Source organism: Rhamphochromis longiceps, linkage group LG14 (genome assembly GCF_057381845.1).
Source record: "Rhamphochromis longiceps isolate RC_006_pf linkage group LG14, R_longiceps_female_GT1.1, whole genome shotgun sequence".
Taxonomy (NCBI): domain Eukaryota; kingdom Metazoa; phylum Chordata; class Actinopteri; order Cichliformes; family Cichlidae; genus Rhamphochromis; species Rhamphochromis longiceps.
This window is the reverse complement of record NC_140570.1, coordinates 29,431,749-29,451,191: the sequence shown is the minus strand read 5'-3', so window position 1 is coordinate 29,451,191 and position 19,443 is coordinate 29,431,749. Positions and strand designations below refer to the sequence as shown.

The 19,443-nt window shown below is 40.2% G+C and overlaps 2 protein-coding genes across 2 annotated transcripts; both read left to right on the top strand.

Moving 5' to 3' along the window:
* The first annotated feature begins 1,108 nt into the window (after positions 1–1,108).
* samd4b (sterile alpha motif domain containing 4B) lies at positions 1,109–13,281 on the top strand. Its single transcript, XM_085379793.1, has 13 exons — positions 1,109–1,422; positions 2,444–2,955; positions 3,092–3,562; positions 3,719–3,961; positions 4,101–4,210; positions 4,532–4,618; positions 4,970–5,243; positions 5,488–5,573; positions 5,812–5,927; positions 6,172–6,364; positions 6,871–6,997; positions 9,036–9,119; positions 10,431–13,281. The coding sequence occupies exons 2-13, from the start codon at positions 2,760–2,762 to the stop codon at positions 10,457–10,459; spliced, it is 2,016 nt and encodes a 671-aa protein (XP_085235919.1). The 5' UTR covers positions 1,109–1,422; positions 2,444–2,759; the 3' UTR covers positions 10,460–13,281.
* Positions 13,282–13,570: 289 nt separating this feature from the next.
* socs9 (suppressor of cytokine signaling 9) lies at positions 13,571–17,705 on the top strand. The gene is made up of 2 exons (XM_085379360.1): positions 13,571–13,699; positions 15,673–17,705. The coding sequence occupies exon 2, from the start codon at positions 15,819–15,821 to the stop codon at positions 17,448–17,450; it is 1,632 nt and encodes a 543-aa protein (XP_085235486.1). The 5' UTR covers positions 13,571–13,699; positions 15,673–15,818; the 3' UTR covers positions 17,451–17,705.
* The last annotated feature ends 1,738 nt before the right edge of the window (positions 17,706–19,443 follow it).

The following is a 19,443-nucleotide window of genomic DNA, read 5'->3' as shown; positions in this document are numbered from 1 at the left end:
TTCAATGACAGCACATAAAAAAATAGAATGGAAAATGATTCTGATAAAGAGATGAAAGAAAGTTTTACATTGTTGTGAGGCATCAGTGAAATGACACTGGACAGATGTGATAATGGAGTCTATATCTACTGTATTTTATATTCAGGTTAAGTTGCTGTTTCTTGTCTATTGCACATTTTTAACTGTATAGCACCTGCCATTTATATCTTACACAGTACTGTCCATACACTCAGGATGGTGGGTCAATTCAAGCATGATCATATGTTATCTTTGAATATTACATTTATAGTTTAGTTTAATTTTGCCAGAATATTGCCTACTTTTTGGCATTTTTGTATTTTGTATTTCGACTGTTCTCTATGTCGAAGCACAATGTGTGGTCTTTTTTGCACTATGTATATGTGCACACTGTGGAACCTGAGCTTCACAATTTTGTCTCTTTGCATACAGGTGATATAACAATAAAATTCACATTGGCTTCATCTGTATAAGTACAGTGAGAGAAGATGACAGAATAGCATACACTACTCAGCTACGACATTAGAAACAGTGGCAAGTGAAAGAATACCATTAGTCATTTTGTTAATAATGCAGTGTTCTGCTGGGAATCATTTGGTATTGACATTTATGTTGATGAGAAAACTGATTTCAGCAACCACACACATAAGTGCAATACAGGAGCTTAGAAAGGCTCATCGAACAAGCACGTTAGGTTAATTTAATGGTTCTTAAACTCTGGTGGTGGCCACACTGGTGGGACATAGAGCCACAGCAAGTGGGATTTGGACGACCAGAAGCTAAATATAGAATAAAACTACGTTGAATTAATAAAAACACAAGTTTTTTCTTCTGTCTTTAATAACTGGTACAAATGTGGGGAGTGGGCTGTGTGGGCGAGTGTGGTGTGAGGTTGTCTGTCTCTGTGATCAACTAGAGACCTGTTCAGGACGCTATGGGATAAGCAACATTTCCCTCGCAGAGAAAACGTAAGAAAATGTATATATCTATCAGATATATCAGATAGATAATCCACCTCAGCCAGGGTCTTCTTCATATTTATAAGATTGTGGGCGGACATTAATATTGCGTGCGTCGTGTAGACGTATGACGTTGTGCCCACGTCTTACGTCAACTTAAAATCGAAGTAGATTTCTCCAGGCGTACACTCCTTATTTCTGTATTGTAACTAACATTTTTGTACATAAATTCTTTAACATAGTATGCTTAAAGCCACAGAGGCTCACCACTGTACAGGAACCTCCTTAAGGAGTACTACGCATGGGACCGAAAGCTACGTTTCTCAGCTAAGCTAACGTTGCTGCATCTTTTAGCAAAACTTGCTAGCTAAGAAGCTAACGCTACCGTCGAGCTAGCAATGCATTACTACTAGCCTAGCCCGCTAACCAGTGACAACTGACAAAGGTAAACAACAAATCTTTTGAGTCTCTTCAGTTTAAATCGTCACTTGAGTAACTTAATCTTGCTATCTGGCTAAAACCTCGGGCCGATCAGAATAGCGTTTTAACATTCTCGTTTTTACCGCTAAGACTGAAGTACGAGGCGGAGAAAAGGGGCAGCAACAGCGTCAACGAAAAACAATACAAATCTCGATCCCTCATCACAGACTAGGCCAACCGAGCTAACTCAGCTAACCGCTATTTAATGCTTAGCTGCCGGGTGTAATATTCGTCTGTTTTAGTCTAAGAAACCCTCGCAGCAAGGTGAGAACCGGAGCTTTCAGCCGAGCACCCAGCTTTGTTCATAAAATCAACATTATAGCTCATACTGTTACAGGTGATAGCGTTTGCAGTGCTGGGAGTTAGCAGTTTTGACATGTAACCGAAGTTACCCTTGCTCGTTAGTGATTACATGTCTGCGATTCATTTTCTCTGTAAGAGAAAGCAGTATTAGTTTCTGTTAAAAAGAGGTATTATTCACTTATGTTCTTTGAATAGCGGACTTTTTTTGCTCTACGTTTTACTGACCCAGTGTCTTATTGATAACTGTGTTGACACACCTTTTGTGAATGGCTCGCCTGTATAATGATGCTGTGACTTAAGAAGCATAGACCTGGGAGAGGTCTTTATAATGCCTATAATATAGCAGTAGTCTGTTTTATTTGCACTTTGTGCCATAATCTCTGATTAATGATCATGATATAAGATTAGACCCTCATTGTCAGTTATTATTTCCTCTCCCTGAAGTTGATGATCCATTGGCATGATCTAACAGAGTCATTACTGTTACCTTGTTTGCAAGGTTGAGGCAATAGATTGCTCAACTGCCTTATTCTAACATAAGCTACTTCTGGCTGCTCCCTTGCAGTGATGTTACATTTAAGAAGTTTTTCCTTGTATGCGATTTTAGAATTAATGTGACAGTTCACCGAATGTCTAGTTTAAGTATGCAATGTGGTTTGCTTTCTGTGTTTGTTTTGTAATAGGGTGCAGATGATCCAGAACACGCCGGAATGAAAAAAATATTTTCCTGTTTGTGTGATTAGCCACTACAGTTGACACTCACTTTCAGCCTAAAGACATCCTGTGAAAAATCCACGCCACATCCCTCGCTGAAGTTTCTCCTGCATCTGAACCATGTGAGGGTCCCTCGGTCCAGTCTGAGGGGAATCCCAAGACTGTTGAAAATACAACCCCGCTGTGCGGGGCTGGACTCAACCCATCTGTGTCTGAGCGAGCAGCCTTTCCTGTAGCCCGCTCCCTGTTGGCACATTCTTTTTCTCCTTACCAAGGAGACGCGCCATGATGTTCCGAGACCAGGTAGGTATCCTCACAGATTGGTTCAAAGGCTGGAATGAGTGTGAACAGACAGTGGCGCTGCTGTCCCTCCTGAAAAGGGCATCCCGCACCCAGGCTCGCTTTCTACACATCTGCCTTGAACACTGGCTGGCAGACTGCACTGACATCCACATCCTTGAAGCTGAGGCCAACAATGCAGGTAGCTGAGAGCTTAAGTGTTATTTATTATTAATTACTTTATCATTACAGCCATATTAATTGTTTTTCTAAAATGAAAGACAGCATATATTAAATAATAAAATGTTAATCACATGTAAAAATCTATTTGTCGTTAGCAATTGTCAGCCAATGGCACCAGGAACCAAAAGAGAAAGTGGTCTCCTTGCTGTTGTCCCATCTGCCTCTGCTGCAACCACGTAATAGTGAGGCCAAATGTGAGTACATGAAGCTGCTGCAGAAGGTTTTGAGTCACACTATTGAGAGTAGCCTGTTTGTGGAAGAAAGCAGGCAGCTGCTATCTTATGCCCTCATCCACCCTGCCACCACACTGGATGACCGCACATCTCTCGCCATGTGGCTGAACCACCTGGAGGAGCACCTTTCTAGTGGGTATACACCACGTGCTCCATCCAGCCCCTACCACCCACGCCAAGGCTCAGATGAGTGGCCCAGTTCTGCAGAGTCTCTGGACCCCGGCCTTGTTTGGCACGACAAGTCTCCTTCATCCAGCACACCTTCAGCAGGCCAGAATGGACACATGTCATTCCCAGGCGGGATGTCCTCACCTATTAACAGCAATAATACAGGTAATATTTGTCATTCAACTCTCATTTTTCATCTTTTGGGAAAACATAAGAAGTGGTTTAGTAAAAGCATGAGTTATCAGTCATAAGCATATCGACTGTTTTACAAACAGTTTTTTTGTTTGTTGTTGCTCATATCTGAAATGTTTCCCTTTCCAGGCCTTTGTGGGCAGATGCAGCCCAGCCCTCAGAAGAAGTCCATGTCCATTATTTCTTCCAGTTCCCAGGCTTGTGGGTCTGAGTGGGTTAGCCAGGATGACGCAGTGGGCCGGCAGAACTTTATTCCGACAGATCACGCACCCCTTTCGCCCCAGAGCAGCGTAGCTTCTTCAGGCAGTGAGCAGACAGAAGAACAAGGCTCTGTTCGCAACACCTTCCAGGAGGATGGTAGTGGCATGAAAGGTCAGAGTTCTTTACCTAACCAGTCCAAGAGCACTCCAAGCTCTGGTAAAAGCCATGCACAGCCAACAGCTGGGGTGATTTTAAGCCAAAATATAATGTGACTTTTTTTTGTAACTTTTTCCCCCCCTTTTTGTTCTAGATGTTCCTGCATGGTTGAAGAGTCTCCGCCTTCATAAATATGCATCACTTTTCTCCCAGATGACCTATGAGGAGATGATGATTCTCACAGAGCAGCACCTGGAGTCACAGGTTTTTAAGCCTCCTTTTTGCATACGCTGGCGCCAGGCTTTGATTATTCTACACTCCTTATCAATTGTGAACATTATTGTCCTCAAACCTGATGATACATCAGCTCTCAATGAGGCATGAAATTAAACAACGCACCCTACAGTTATATCGACCCAGTCGCACATACAAATGGTGCGATTTTGCCTCTGCCCCTTGGCTTTAATGAAACAGATGGTGATTAGGTCTGTTATTTAGTAACTGTATAAATTGCCCAGTGTTCCCTCAAGAAATGACTTTCCTGCTTCTTATGCCATCTTGCTATTTTCTCTCTCTCCTTTTTAGAACGTCACTAAAGGAGCACGACATAAGATTGCCTTGAGTATCCAAAAACTGCGAGAGAGGCAGAGTGTGCTCAAGTCTTTAGAAAAGGTAATTCAAATCGGATAATATTTTTCTCAAGCTAAAAAAAAAAATAGCAGTGGTGCTTTGTCTTGATGAATTTTCAATTGCACTGATCAAAATTGCACTTGAGTATGTACTTGGTGACAGTCATGTGATTTAGCTCCATTGGGAAATTCCCAGTCTGCTTGTTGGCATAGAAACATGGAGGAGGGCTGGTAGGAATTCAGTGTCTTCCTGTAAGACATTTCAGTGGAGCAAACGTTTGCTTGGCTACAGTCTCAATCTGGATTTCCAACTTGGAAATCAATCTTTCCGCTCACAACAGCACCCGTAAAACTTAAGCTATCATATGACAATGATGTCATCATCTCTTGTCAGGATATTTTGGAAGGGGGAAACCTACGCAATGCCCTCCAGGAGCTGCAGCAGATCATCATCACACCTATTAAGGCCTACAGTCCACCCACTGCAGCACAGACTGCTTCAGACACCATCACCTCACCTTCAGATTCTACAAAAACAGGAACGGATAAAGAGCCGGCCCCAGAGGGCTTCCAATCCAACAATCCACCTCCCTGTGATGGAGATTCCTCAGGTGCACCCATCTCAGATGGTGACATTGCTGGACAGTTCACTCGTGTTATGGGTAAAGGTAAGAATACAGTAGAGGTTTTACGGAGTAGATGAAGGTTGCTAATTAGATTGGTGGCCAAGTCCTTATTGGAATCTCTCTTACAACTTTCTTATAAAAGCTATGAATTTAGATTTCATACCCAGGTCAGGATATTGTATAAAACAAAAATACTTAGAATAATCCATTTTCACCAACCCCCATTAACAGAGATCAGCAGGTATCACTCATACTGAAGGGTACTGTGGCTTTTTCCCCCCCTCAGTTTGCACCCAGTTGCTGGTGTCAAGGCCAGATGAAGAAAATATCAGCTGTTACCTTCAGCTAATTGAGAAGTGTCTGATACATGAGGTAAGAAATTGAAGATGAAGCTTTTTCTCTGTTTGCTCATATGTGTGGATGCAGTTGTAAATGGAACTTGTGACAACCTTAAAACACAAATATAATGCCTTTAAAAAGATCTTTTTAAAAAAGCTTGCCTGTTTCTTTCTTGAACTGAAAAATAAATACAGATTCCAAATGCATTTCCAGAAATCCTGGTAATACTTTGTTCATTATTTCACTCCTTTTTGCTGTCTTGTTTTGACAGGCTTTCACAGAAACTCACAAGAAAAGGCTGGTCTCCTGGAAGCAGCAGGTCCTCAAACTGCTCCGCCTGTTCCCTCGGAAAGCTATGCTGGACATGCCTGGGTACCGTCAGAAAGGGTGAGAGTGCTGGCCTTCTTTTACCTTTGATCTTCCTCTTTAGCAGAAGAGCTGTCACATCAGTTTATTGTGATTCTGGATTCGTCTCTGTTATCTGTTAGCTTGATTTTCTTTCCCTTCTTTTTAGTTTCCTCTTTTCCTAATTGAAATTGCTGCTGTCATTTCTTAAGAAATGGCTGTAATAGTTCAACAATCCTTATAATTTCTAAGGCATGTTTCTCTGGTGTTTGTTTTGCTACTCCAGCTGGACCTATGGGTCCAACTCCCTCCCCACAGCAGGTTCTGTAAGTGGAGGTGTAGGGCGTCGCGGCCAAAGGCAGTTCCAGATGACCCCTCGTGGACTTCCAGCTGGACGCATGTGTCTCCCAGCTGGTATTGGGGGAGCTTCTCCACGGCACACTCTCACTAGTCCTGCGCTGACAGGACAGGGTAGACAAGTCAGTATTTTAAATGTTATAATTATATTATGACATCAAGTTGTAACATGCATTACTAATTTTAACTTCTATACAGATTAGATAGCCTACGAAAAAATCAAATATTAAAAGATTTAATGACTTAAAACCAGTTGTTCTCAAACTGTAAACCCCGCTGGTGACAAATGGTGAGCTAAGTGGTGTAGAAATGACCCAGAAAAAAATAGTGGAACAAAGTTAAATTAATATGAACTCTGTGTAGGGTAAATTTGAATAGTTTTGTGAGAAGGTATTGGTCAGTATGAAGCACGTTAAAACAGTCATAATACATCTTTGTTCTGAAAGCAAAAAAACTGCCCCCAAAAAGAGGTTTAATCAGTACAGATTTGACAGTAAAACTGGTTTCATAGTTTTATATAATTTGAGTGTTTTTATTTGAGAACCTAGCTGAAGGTTTAAGAAACTTTGCCAGTTTTCCTGGATAAGTGATGTTTGTGTAAGGAGAACTTGTGTTTTCCAATATATAGAGCCTGTGGTTTGCCAACCCTGGAGGCAGTAACAGCATGCCAAGTCAGAGTCGCAGCTCTGTACAGCGGACCCACTCGCTCCCTGTCCACACTTCCCCACAAACCATGCTCATGTTCCAGCAGCAAGGTATATATATATATATATATATGCACTAACCCACAAACTGTCATAGTGCTTGTTTAATGTACCACATTCTGTGCCAACATGTAAACACAACCTTCTTGACATCTTGGGATTCCTGTTTACACTTTATAACACCTAGTTTTACCTACATGTTCTGAAAGTATTTTTTTTTAATGCCTAACTGGAAATGGCTATTGGAATATTTGAAAGCTCTGGATCTCAGTCTGAGTTTTGCAAGTAGAACAAGCTACACAACCTCTGTGAAAAAAAAAAAAGCAAAAAAAAAAAAAGCTATGAATTGGTCAGATGCCAGAATGGAGAGTGTCTCTCCCTCTGTGCCAAGGACAAACTAACAAGACGGCTTAGCAGCATGTTGCAGAAAACAATCTGTCGCCTTGTATAGTATACATAACCTTTGGTTGCCTTGTTTTGTGTGCCAGATGCCAGACGTGAGCATTGCAAATTTACCTGTAATGGATCTGTCGTGTTTTAGCAGAGTCAGCTTCGGATATTTCCATAAAGGAGTGTGTGAAAGCCAGAAATGTATAGTTCCACAGACATGAACTCAGTATGGTTATAGTTTCAGTGTCTACACTACACAAGAAACAAAAACCTGAAAAATACAGCATTTCTAATTGACTGAGTCCAAATCTGAATCTGCTTTAAGATTGTGTTGCATTTTTTAAACGATCGATTGAATAAATGTTGGAAATATTTAATTGCAAACTAAAGCTTGGTCCTGCACAACAGACCATGTTTCCTAATTTACTGCACTTCAGGCAGCTTACTGCTTATGAACAGAAGCGTTCCTGAACTGCTGACCTTGTTATGTTTGTGATTCAATGCTTAAATCTGTATTTTCAATATAGTGGCATCTACAGTGATCTGCCTCTGACTTTCCTCTTATAGCATGTTGTTTTTGTTGCACGCTCTTCCTACACTTCATTTAGTGTAACAACATGCCTGCATCCATACATCATACACCTTATTTTTCATTTCTAGCTTTAGCATAGAAATTTCAACAACAAATTTCCCACGTGTGGGACTAATAAAGGTTATCTTATCTTATCTTATAACCAGTCAAAGCAAAATAAGGTGTTAAAACATATATGCAAGTAAAAAGGGTGTGTGACAGCAGCCAGAATTATACAGCATGATGTAGGACTCTCAGATATAAACCTTTTTATTATTTTGGAAGTTTTGTTCCTCAGTACAGAGACAAAACAAAACTATTGTAGCATAATATGTTCTTTGAGTATCCCAGAGGATTCCTTATAAAGCTGTCTAGACATCACTGTCAGCCAAACACCTAAATGCCTTTGTGGAAGTTCAACTTTCAAGCTCCGTTTTACTTCTGCTTCTCAGACCAGTGTTGTACTATCGATCATGTCTTTATTCTCTTGAAACCGATTGAAATTTACATCAGAACTTACATCAGAATACATCTAAAGCTTTGCAGTCACAGTCTGCTTTTTTAAGTAAGTGAAATGCTAACTGATGTAAGAAAGAAAAGAGGATTGCAAAGGCAGACCTATATCTCACTCTTGAGTTAAACCCCCCCCCAACTGTTTGTAAGTATAAATTACATTTCATTAAACACTTTTAAAAATACAGTAAAATGATGTTAAACCTTAGACTTTTACACCATTTATACAAATTCTTGTGCCAGTTACCTCCATTTTTCGTAATGTTCATAGTCGTTTCAACCGAATTAAACACTATCTGTAGATATGCCTTATGTTGTTTGTTTAGAAAACAGAACTACTCCCTTTATTAGTGTTACTCACTTCAATTTTAGATTACAGCACCAAGGTGAGCTGAGCATAAGCAACCTTGTGATGATGATTCTTTTGCACACTGTGTTTTTGCACATTGTGTTTCAATAATGTAATCTAAATGTGAGTCAGAAAGATTAATCTGCGTTAATGCAGATTTTATATATAAATGTTTTTTTTGTTTGTTTGTTTTCTAAATTTAGTGTAGTGACAGTATGTCATTTCCTAACATTCCTGTGGACTAATAGTTTTATTCATTTCCTCAGAATGCCAAGTTCCAGGTGCTGACCTGGAGATCAACCCTACGCTGGAATCACTGTGCCTCAGTATGACAGAGCATGCCTTAGGGGGTAAGTGTCAGCAACTTTAAATGGGACACTGGTTGGCAAACGTGTACACAGCTTTCAGTTAGAGCAGAAGAGCAGGGGTGGACAGCCCACGATCCCCTTAACTGTCACTCCTGCAAGCTTTAAAAAACAAAATAAAACAAAAAAGATGTAATCCTGTAATCCTTCTTAATCTGCAGCTTTTTTTCTTTTATTGTTTGGTAGGAAGAGCTTAAATAGATCTTTTGATATTGAAGGTTGCTGACCCAAGAACTAGTCAAATGGGAGAAAAAGAGCCCTTTAAACAAAAGACAGTGTAAAAAATGGATATACCCAGAGAAGTTTTTACTATTGTTTTTTCAGCCACAAGCTACCTTACATGCTTCACAGGGTCAAATTTTACTTTATCCGCTAATGCTAGCAGGCTTGATTAGAATGTTGCATCTATAAACTGTATGGGTGCATCTCATTTGAGGTAATTAGTGCCAAGTAAGACTAATAAAAACTAGAATTTCACTCACCAAAACTGAAATAAAAGAAGCCATAACATTAGTCAGATAATCCACTGAAAAGGCTCCAACAGCATAGACACAATGAACAGTAGTGGATGAGGCCTAGCAGACTTGATCAGCTCCAGCTGCCTGTGGCAGGACACCTGTCTGTCAGAGTGGCTACACCCCTGACTCAGTTATTCAAGTGGATGAGTTACAAAAGAATTCACCCCATTTAGAGTGGGATCAAAGCCAGATTGTTTTATGGTTATTAATTCTGTTTGACATTTTAACACGGGGGGTCTGTGCAGTGCTCTATTTGGAAGAGAAACTCGAGTAGCAATTAGAGGAACTGCACTGCCACTTCTATGTTGGCTTAATTTTTAAGCTCTGGAGGTTGCACCTGTGTTTCAACATCAGTAGCTCTGTATAATTGTCCAGTATTGTGGTTGTAAATAATTTATGAGATGCATGACTTTTGGAAAATTTTATATTTTCATTCCTTTAACTGATGCGGCTAAAGTTATGTTCTGTTTTGGCTTTGTATATCTTAAAACAAGGATGCATAAAGGGCCTGAGGGCCAGAAGCAGCATAAATCTTAATAGAAATCTGCAGATTGTCTGTATACTGGATAGTATGTGTTAAATCAGTGATACTGCAAGACAGAAGCCTATTTAAATTTCATAGGATTTAGTGTTTTTAATTTTCTTAATGTTACTAATATATGTATCTAACAGTAAGTTTAGCAGCAGGACAGTGACATGCCCCTTCAGCGATGCCATGCTTATCACATTGTGATTATAAATGTAATGTACCTTAACGTGTCTCTGTTCTACCCCTCAGATGGAACAGACCGGACTTCAACAATATGAAAAGAAGAAAGGAAAAATACACTTCATTTGAGGCCTATTCAGTTCCTCATCACCCAGCACAAAGATAAACGTATGCTTCAGAAAACCAGGCAAAGCAGTCACTACAAAATGACAAAAAAACTGTGTATATGTTCTCTAATATTTTTGTACGTTATTATATACAACTAAGTTTATTAAAAATGGAATACAGATGATTATTATATTGCAGGACAGAGAAAAAAAAGGTTAACTGTGCAAACTGCTCCGTGTCACCTGCAGGACTGTGGCATGATCTGCAGAGGCTCAGTTTGCCGTTGTGAGAGAAAAACAGTAGATTGGTGCTTTCATAAAGGGGTTCCGCCCTATGAGTTACTCTTCTTTTCCTTCTGCCTTGGAATAAGGCTTTCTATCCAAAACACACTGACAGCAACAGCCTCTGCACCATATAATGTGTAGATTCTGAAGATTTCCAGCCAGAGTTAAGGCACTTTTAATAAATGAACTTTGATATTAGGCACTAAATGGTATTTGGCTCAATTACACACTTACTGAGGTTCCCCTTGTAGTCAGGTGCTGATATACAGACACCAGTATGCTTTCTAGCCACCGTAATCATTCTTTAACCTGTGATAGCTGGGGCTTTTGTTGGTTGAAACTTGGTCAGCTTTCCTTGGTTCTTTTTGTCGTCTCTAACGAGCATGTTTTTGTGTCAAAGGAAGGAGAGAGATGACCAAAAGGCTTGAAGAACAGCTTGTAATTCAACCACAGGTTTATCCTTTCTCTTGGTTGTTTTTCCCCTGAACATGTAGTCAAAATAGAAGTGACTCTCCTCCTCTAAACTTCTACCAAGCCAAAGAGAAGGGTTGTGTGACTGTCAATTTGAGAAAGACATTTATAGTGAAATGGTATACTATTTTTTAAAAAAGAACAGCGGTTTAAAGAATTTATACCAGCTGCAATTTGTCTCTGTTATTTTATGCCCTACTACATAAATGATGATGAATCTCATTTTGTGCCGAGGAATCCCCAGAGGGGTGAGTAAGGGCTGTGAGGTTTGTACTGTGTGAGAGCTGATTTGATATTGAATTGATAAAAGCAAGGAGCGCAGAGTGTTTTCAATTTACAGTCTAATGCCAGGCGAGAAAACTAAATGAAACCCATCTCAACCCTCTGGCCCCCTTATAATTGGCTTTGGAAAATGAAGCTTGATCTCATAATAAATGCTATGGAGCACAGCGCCTCACCCTCGCAGTGCCCTCTTCCTCAAATGGCCAATGTGATGATTTGATGAATCATACTTTTCAAGGTGCTTGACGATGTCCATCTTTTTTCTGTTTGTGTCTCAATGTGTTTCAGTCTCAGAACCCTAACATTATCATGTGGTATCAGTGTTGAATCAAAAACTGTCTTATACAGCCTCTGTCTGTGAATGTGGCAGAGCCGGAGGTGCATGTATGTGTAATATGGTCTTAACTTTTGGATCACTTTTGGTTGCAACATAAGACAGGGATAACCATTCAAATTATTATTTCATCAAAAATAGGAGGTCTGTCTAGTAAAGATGGTTATTTACAGATATCTTTTTTTCAATTGTATTTTTTACTCTCCCTTGATATTGATAACTTATGCTTATTTTCTATAATCGCATGTTTTGCCACACTAATACCGCACTGTTGTAGATAGAGGGCATGGTGGTTGATGGTGCCCAGTGTCACCAGAGAACAGAAATCTTGCAACTAATGTTGTATGTTTATATCGCCTAAATGTCACTGTTTACATCTCTCTGGGATGATGCCAGATTCATGTTCTGTGATGTCATGCATAATCCATTGTCTCACAATCTAACACATTAAAGAACTGAAGCCTTCTCACACCTGAGCAGGCTGGGTAGATCCCAAAAGCAAGTCTTCTACCCCCCAATCCATGGACTCCATATGAGTTGCAGTAGTGGGTTTTTTGTTTGTTTGTTTGTTTGTTTGTTTGTTTGTTTGTTTTCAAAGGTATAACTATATGAGGCACTTAACGGCTCTTTTTTTGTTTTTGTTTGTTTTTTTGTTTTTTGGTCATGTGGTGGTGAGAAAGAATTGTTTCTCAAACCTTGTGATTAAACTGTTTAGCTGTCATGTTCTCATAAACTGTTTATGTGGTGCCTGAAATTCTCGCTCCAGCATCCTCAGCTTTTGTTTTAATAATGGTCATGAGAAGCATTCTAGTCATAGATTTCTTCAGAGCAGGCTCTTGGGATTATCTGACTTGTTAAAAGCATCACACTCATGCCCGCAAAGGACTTTAGTGAGTTAGCAATGGTGGCTTTAAGACTTCTTTCTTTTATTTTTAACTCTTCACTATCCTGTATACCAACTATGTTGTTGCAGATGGCTCAGATTATCCTTCTCATGGCCTCTGTTGCTTTGGACAGCCTACTTGTTACTTCAAATAGACACAGAGGTACAGTGCGGCAGATTTCTACAAGAGTGTGTGTGCGTGTGTGTTTATAAAGATGATGCAGCAGGGGGGTGACAATGCTTTTCTGAGCCACATAATCATGATGTGATTATGAGTAAACTGAACACTAATAACTGGCCAAGGAATATGTTTACTCCATGTTTACATTCCAAGATGCGTGATATTAGTTGAGAAGTGCATGTATTAGTTTCAGGCTGGTGTATTTTAACATGCCACGCACCCACTACGGAGGTACAGAGCCTGTGTCGCATGGAGACGTCTACCAAGTGGTCCTGAGACCATGTTCATGTCCCAGCATGGCTTTATTATTGAATTAATGTAGCCCACCAGCTGCATATATCTATCTTGTACCAGTTATATTTAATTCTAAAACTCTCCCCCAACTTTTTCTAATGTTTTATGAACCTTTTTGCATCACATGCTTACACTCTACTTTTTTACTGTCACTCATATGTGAATGGTCTGAAATGCAACATCCGTCGGATCATTGACAGTCCAAATAAAGAGGTTCAGTTCTTTTGCAAATTAACTTGTGGTCTGTGTTTGTGTCTGGTTTTTTTTATTATTTTTTTTTATATGAGGCTTCGGGAAACTCGTGAGTCGCTTTTAAGATGCTCTTGTGTTGAAAGAGTCGCCGCATTGATACCGCAGAGTACGTTTTTACTTCCGGGTTGCGCGGTTCTCGCAGTTCATCAAGCTAATGCGAGCTAGTCATCTCGCTGTTAATAACGGCTTTAGTTTAAATAAGAAGAAACAACGTCTGTTTGGTCTGGGAACTTGATTACAACTTCTTAGGTATGTTCAACATGTGTGTTGTGGCCGTATAAGCCCGATGTAAATGTCTGTAGGCAAGGCAAAGACCTTCCTACCGCAGAAAAGTAGAGTTAGCGGATGGCTAGCTGTGCTTAGCATGTATCAACACTGAACAGCTGTCGGCTAACAATGTTAGCTTGTTAGTTCTTGCTTAGTGTATTTCACGCTGCATAAATGATTAAGTACTTAATTTGGCTGGTAAATTTACATATTTAACGACGATTGAGGTCGGCTCAGTTGTAGAGTTACAAGTTCGTAAATCTTTACTTTTAAGTCGATCATCCCCGGTGTCTCGATAATAGCGGGTGGTGTGATTTGTGAGGACAGAGCTCGATCCCAGATAATACTGCTGCCCCTGGTCGGTTTGTTAAAACTGAAACAGTTTTAACATTTCTATAAGTTGCCGAGACACTACCGTTAAAAAAAAAGTTTATTGCTGTTTAAGAATGGTATAAAGCTTTGTTCATAAAACATTTTCAGAAGTTGTGTCACAGAGTGCTTTTCAAGACACCTAATCAAATAAAAGGAAGCCTAACGCAGGGAAGAAAAAGTGGGTGTTTTTACCATTTGTCAACCTTCATGTGAAGTTTAATATCTAAATGTTTCTAAAAGCCAGCTCCTCTAACAAGACAGGACATAAGACATGGGGGCAACAGCTGGAGCCTAATTGAATTAAACATAAGAAAATCTAAACATGGGTGTAAAAATGAAAGCATGAATTACAATCCGAAATAATCACTAATATTATTAAAATGATTTATCTGTCATTCTTTGTTTAATTTATCTTGTCTATGCTGTACATAGCGGGACAGCCACAGAAGTACATTCACAAAGCCCCTGGAAAGCATTGCTAACCGTGGCCAACAAACGAACTTTTTCTGCACCACTTCAGATGTCAAAACAATCTTAATATCGCAAGCCCTGTAATTAAAAAAAAAAAAAAAAAAAGTATATTATTATTACCTTTTGGATTTCTAGCAAAAAAGGGAGCCACTTTGAATTTTGCTCGAAGCTGTGAGCAACAAATAAATAATTAAATAACTTTAGGTTTGTGTGATATTTTTCACCTTGTTGACCACTCAAAGTCTTAAGAATTGCCGCAACTCTGTTATTGGAAACAATGCAATGGATTTTGCCTTGTGTTGCTGTACAAACTGCATAACAACATAATTTCTAGTTTACCTTCAGGCATCTCTTTCTCCACTATGTTCTGCAAAGGGACTGCACTTGTTCGACAACAGTCCATTATCAGCCAACCGATTCATTGGCTCTATTTAGATGATCTCTGATATCAGTTCTGCTGAAAGCTGTGATATGCTAAAATTCACTCTGGACATAACATTTTTACAGAAAAATCAGAGGTCACAAAACTTAGAAAGCAGTTTAGCTCTTCAAAATTTGTTGTTAGTACTTCTCCTTTAGTTCCTAAATCATGTGTTGTTATGTGTTATTTGTATATTCTTTTGTAATAAAGTTTTGTAATATGTATTCTACTCCCAGTACGGACAACTCTGTGTACTCATCTGATGTCATAGAAACTCAAGATTTCTTAATGTTAAAAAGACTCTCTTGTGCAGTCTAACAATACCATAAACCAACATTTGGCCTGTATAGTTTTTTTCCTCCTCTTTTCTCTACCTAAGATTCAAGTCTGAGTTAAAAAAAAAAAGAAAAGGAAAAAAAAAGAACTGTAGATTAATCAATAATGAAAATGTCAGTCTCGGCTCTAGGGTCAACACCTTTCTAAAACAATTTAAACAAAAATAAACCTTAGATTTCAACACAGTGAAATTCTGAGAAGTGCTATTGTGTTGGATTGCATCAGTTTTATATGAGCATTTGAAATAAACTGGCAACAAAGTGTGCGCCACCAGAATTTTGACATTATGTTATCTATAAATATTCCATAAGGTTGAAGCTGAGCTTTGAACAGAGTTTTCTTTTTTGTTTTTCAGGCATTGTAAAGTCTGTATGGCCACTATACATGGATGGTGAGAGTGACATGTCAGGATGTGGATGGAAATCATTTGCTGAAAGATAACTAATTAGCTGTTCCTTGGAAATTTCCTGGATTGGTGAAACTGTCTCCACATATTCCGTCATGTCATTACCAAAGGAGTCAGGGAACCGAGGAAAAGATCGAGAGAGGGGGGCTCGTCCCAAGGTGAGACAGAGCCGGTCAGAGGAGAGACGAGATGCAGGCGGTGGAAGGAAAGGTGGAAAGGGGAAGAAAAAAGGCCTTTCCTCCCACGACGCTGCGGCTGAGCGACCTGTCAGTGATGGCTTTGAGTATGGTGAGCTGTTGAGTGAACTGGAGACCAGAGACCAATCTTCCCCTTCCCCTCTGAGGGATAGTTGGAGATGGCAGGGCTTTGAAGTAGCTGCCTCATTACTAGGACAGGAACGAGTAACAGCAAGACCAACTCTGGGAGCGACTGGCTCTGCTGCAGAGTTACCCACATCTAGTGAAGGTGAGGGGAGAGGGTCAAGCAGCAGTCGCACTCTCAGGCAAAAAATCCAAGATGCAATGGGGCAGTGTTTCCCAATAAAGACACACACTGCAGCGGCACCAGCTCCATTGCCGCAGGCTCTTTCATCATCAAGTGCCTGTGGCTCCTCGAGGCGCAAGATCCATCTCAGTGAGTTGATGTTGGATGACTGCCCTTTCCCTGTAGGATCAGAGCTGGCTCAGAAATGGTATCTCATTAAACAACACACGGCCCCCATTACCCAGCCTCCCCTGCTAGATTCTACAGTAGTGTGCACTGCCCCAACTTCAACCATGGCAGTTGCAGTGGAGGATGTGGATGACCGATTACGAGAGCGCAGGCGCATCAGCATTGAACAAGGGGTTGAGCCACCTCCCAATGCAGAGATCCACACATTTGAGGTTACAGCCCAAATTAACCCTCTCTACAAGCACGGCCCAAAGCTGGCTCATGGTATGAATGACTTAGCTGAGACTGACAGAACCTCCGTCCATCAGCAACAGCAGCTTCTTCTCCAAAGACAGCAGCAACACCAACTCCTCTTACAGAGCTGTTTGGACACTCTGGATGAAGTTGCAGCCTCTGCATCAGCCTCCGTCCACACCTGCGACGCTGTCTCCGACGCTTTGGTTGACCCAGACATAACTGCGACCAGCATGACCTCTGGAGAAATTCTTCCTCAGACTGAGCATCACAAATCTCACGATAGCTATCGCATTCACACTCAGATTGATTACATTCACTGTTTAGTTCCAGACCTGCTGCAGATCACAAACCTCCCATGTTACTGGGGAGTCATGGACCGCTACGAGGCAGAGACATTGCTGGAGGGAAAGCCTGAAGGCACCTTTCTACTGCGGGACTCTGCCCAGGAAGACTACCTCTTTTCAGTTAGCTTCCGCCGCTATGGCCGCTCACTACATGCACGTATTGAACAGTGGAATCACAACTTTAGCTTCGATGTTCATGACCCCAGTGTCTTCCACGCGCCCACAGTTACAGGACTGCTAGAGCACTACAAGGATCCCAACTCCTGCATGTTCTTCGAGCCCCTCCTGTCCAACCCCATCCACCGCACACAGCCCTTCAGCTTGCAGCACATCTGTCGAGCGGTCATTAGCAGCTGCACCACCTATGATGGCATTAATATGCTTCCCATTCCAAATGCTTTAAAAAAGCACCTGAAAGAATACCACTATAAACAAAGAGTACGTGTACGGCGAATGGATACCTGGTGGGAATGAAAAACAACAAAACACTGACTTAGAGAAACTTCCAAATACATTTTTAATGCAAGTCTCACTAAACTGAACTGAGAAGTGAGTCTTATTCTTCACCCCGTTTGGCTGTATTAACCTACACCACACTGTACTTATTTATTATATTCCTGCTGTACAGGTCTTAACAAATTGTACTAAACAACACTGATGAGGCAATATGTAATCTCACTGTTCTTGCACATTCAGTTCTTTATCCTCAAATTAAACAGACTTATTTAGATGTGTGTTGTTCACGGCTATCCTCACATATCATCTGTGTTTTCAAGTGTGACTAAATCAGCTTAATTATCTAACGATGGGGGGGGGGAGAGTCCTAGAGTGAAAGGAGATGATTATAATCAAGTTGTTCATCAGTCACGTGCTGAGAAGGTGAAACACGCACTGACAAGGTTTCTTTCTTGTAAGTGAGGTGCTGAAGTACAGCACGTCTGTGGTATTAATCATAATTGCCTACATAGCCCAGGGCTGATCATAAGGGATGACAGTTAGGTGCATATGCTACGTTGTCCTATTAAAGATGCAAAGGCTTGTCACTCACTGGATTTGATAATGTGCTCACATTAGTTTTGAGTTTAATTTTTACTTTTAACTGCAATTAAAGACTAACTAACATCCTGTGGTATCAGTCCTGTCTTTGCTGCAGTTATGTACAAGTATGCTTTCGCTGGTGGGTGTAACTCCCGGTGCTTCTAGTGGAGACACTGGACGCGGTGAAACTAATTTGAAAATGTCCTTCTTCCAGGGAGTGAAGTAAAACACTCCATTTTCTTTTATACCTTTCTTTAGCACAGTGTGATATATATATATATATATATATATATATATATATTTTTTTTTTTTTCCCCCCAAGTTTATTTTAAGTGTGCAAGTCTTATACTCAGATTCTAAACCTTTCAGCTTCAATCCTAAGCTGTTGGTTTCCCGTACAGTTAAATTGCTGCAGTCAGTGCTGGCAGTCTTCATTAGTTTAGTCAGGATTACATGTGGCTCGCATGAACCTGTCAGCCGCATTGTGATCAGAATGTAATTATAAAGCCCTGCGGTTTATGTACCTTATTTTGCCCAAACTCTGACTTTTGTGCATTTCCATAAGTCTGGAAGTTGAATCTGTTTTATACATTTTTTCCCTATGCATCTAATTGTGATGTGAAGGGAGAAAATTGATCTTGTTGCTATACTTCCTGCTGGGTGTATTTGAAAGAGGTAGGGTGTCTCCACACTAATCTTCCATTCCAGCAGTTCAATGACAAAATTACCATAATGAAGTAGCACTGGTGAATCTTAATTAACAGGGAGAATGATGGGAGATGGAATGAATTTGAGCTTTTTTCTGGGCTGACGTGAAGTCAGTTACCAAGACAAAAATCAGTACGCTCTAAAAGCTCTGCAAAGACAAATCAGTCCTAAACTAAAACCCTTAAGGTGCTCAAAAAGGGAACAGTTTACAGTGTGTAAATCTACATGCTGGGGAAGAGTAGGGTCGTAAAGGCTATAGTGTAATAAATAAAATACAATGCTATGTGATGCATCTGTGTTGAATGCTCAGAAACACTGAAGTTTAAACATAAAAACAAATCACCAAAAAATGTCTCGTCTTCTCATCAGACTGTAAAATCTTGCTTTATGTGTGTTGAGTTGAACATACACAATCCGTACTATCTGTTTTATTAATATTACCTGACTAAAATAAACACATTTATGTATAATTCTGTCCTGAGTTTGCATATGAGCACTGCAAATCTCGCAAATGAAGTGTTTACATATTTACGTGTTTAAACTTCCAATTACCAAAGCAACGCAGAAAGACTGAAGCTTTTCACGCAGGTCAGACTTATGTGGTCAGTGACATATTTATGACTTATTTTGAGAGTAATTCCAAATTCTTACCCCTGCAGGGGAGTTATTCACTCCTATGTGTGAACAGCATTTTGTATTAATGAATACACAGAAGAGACAC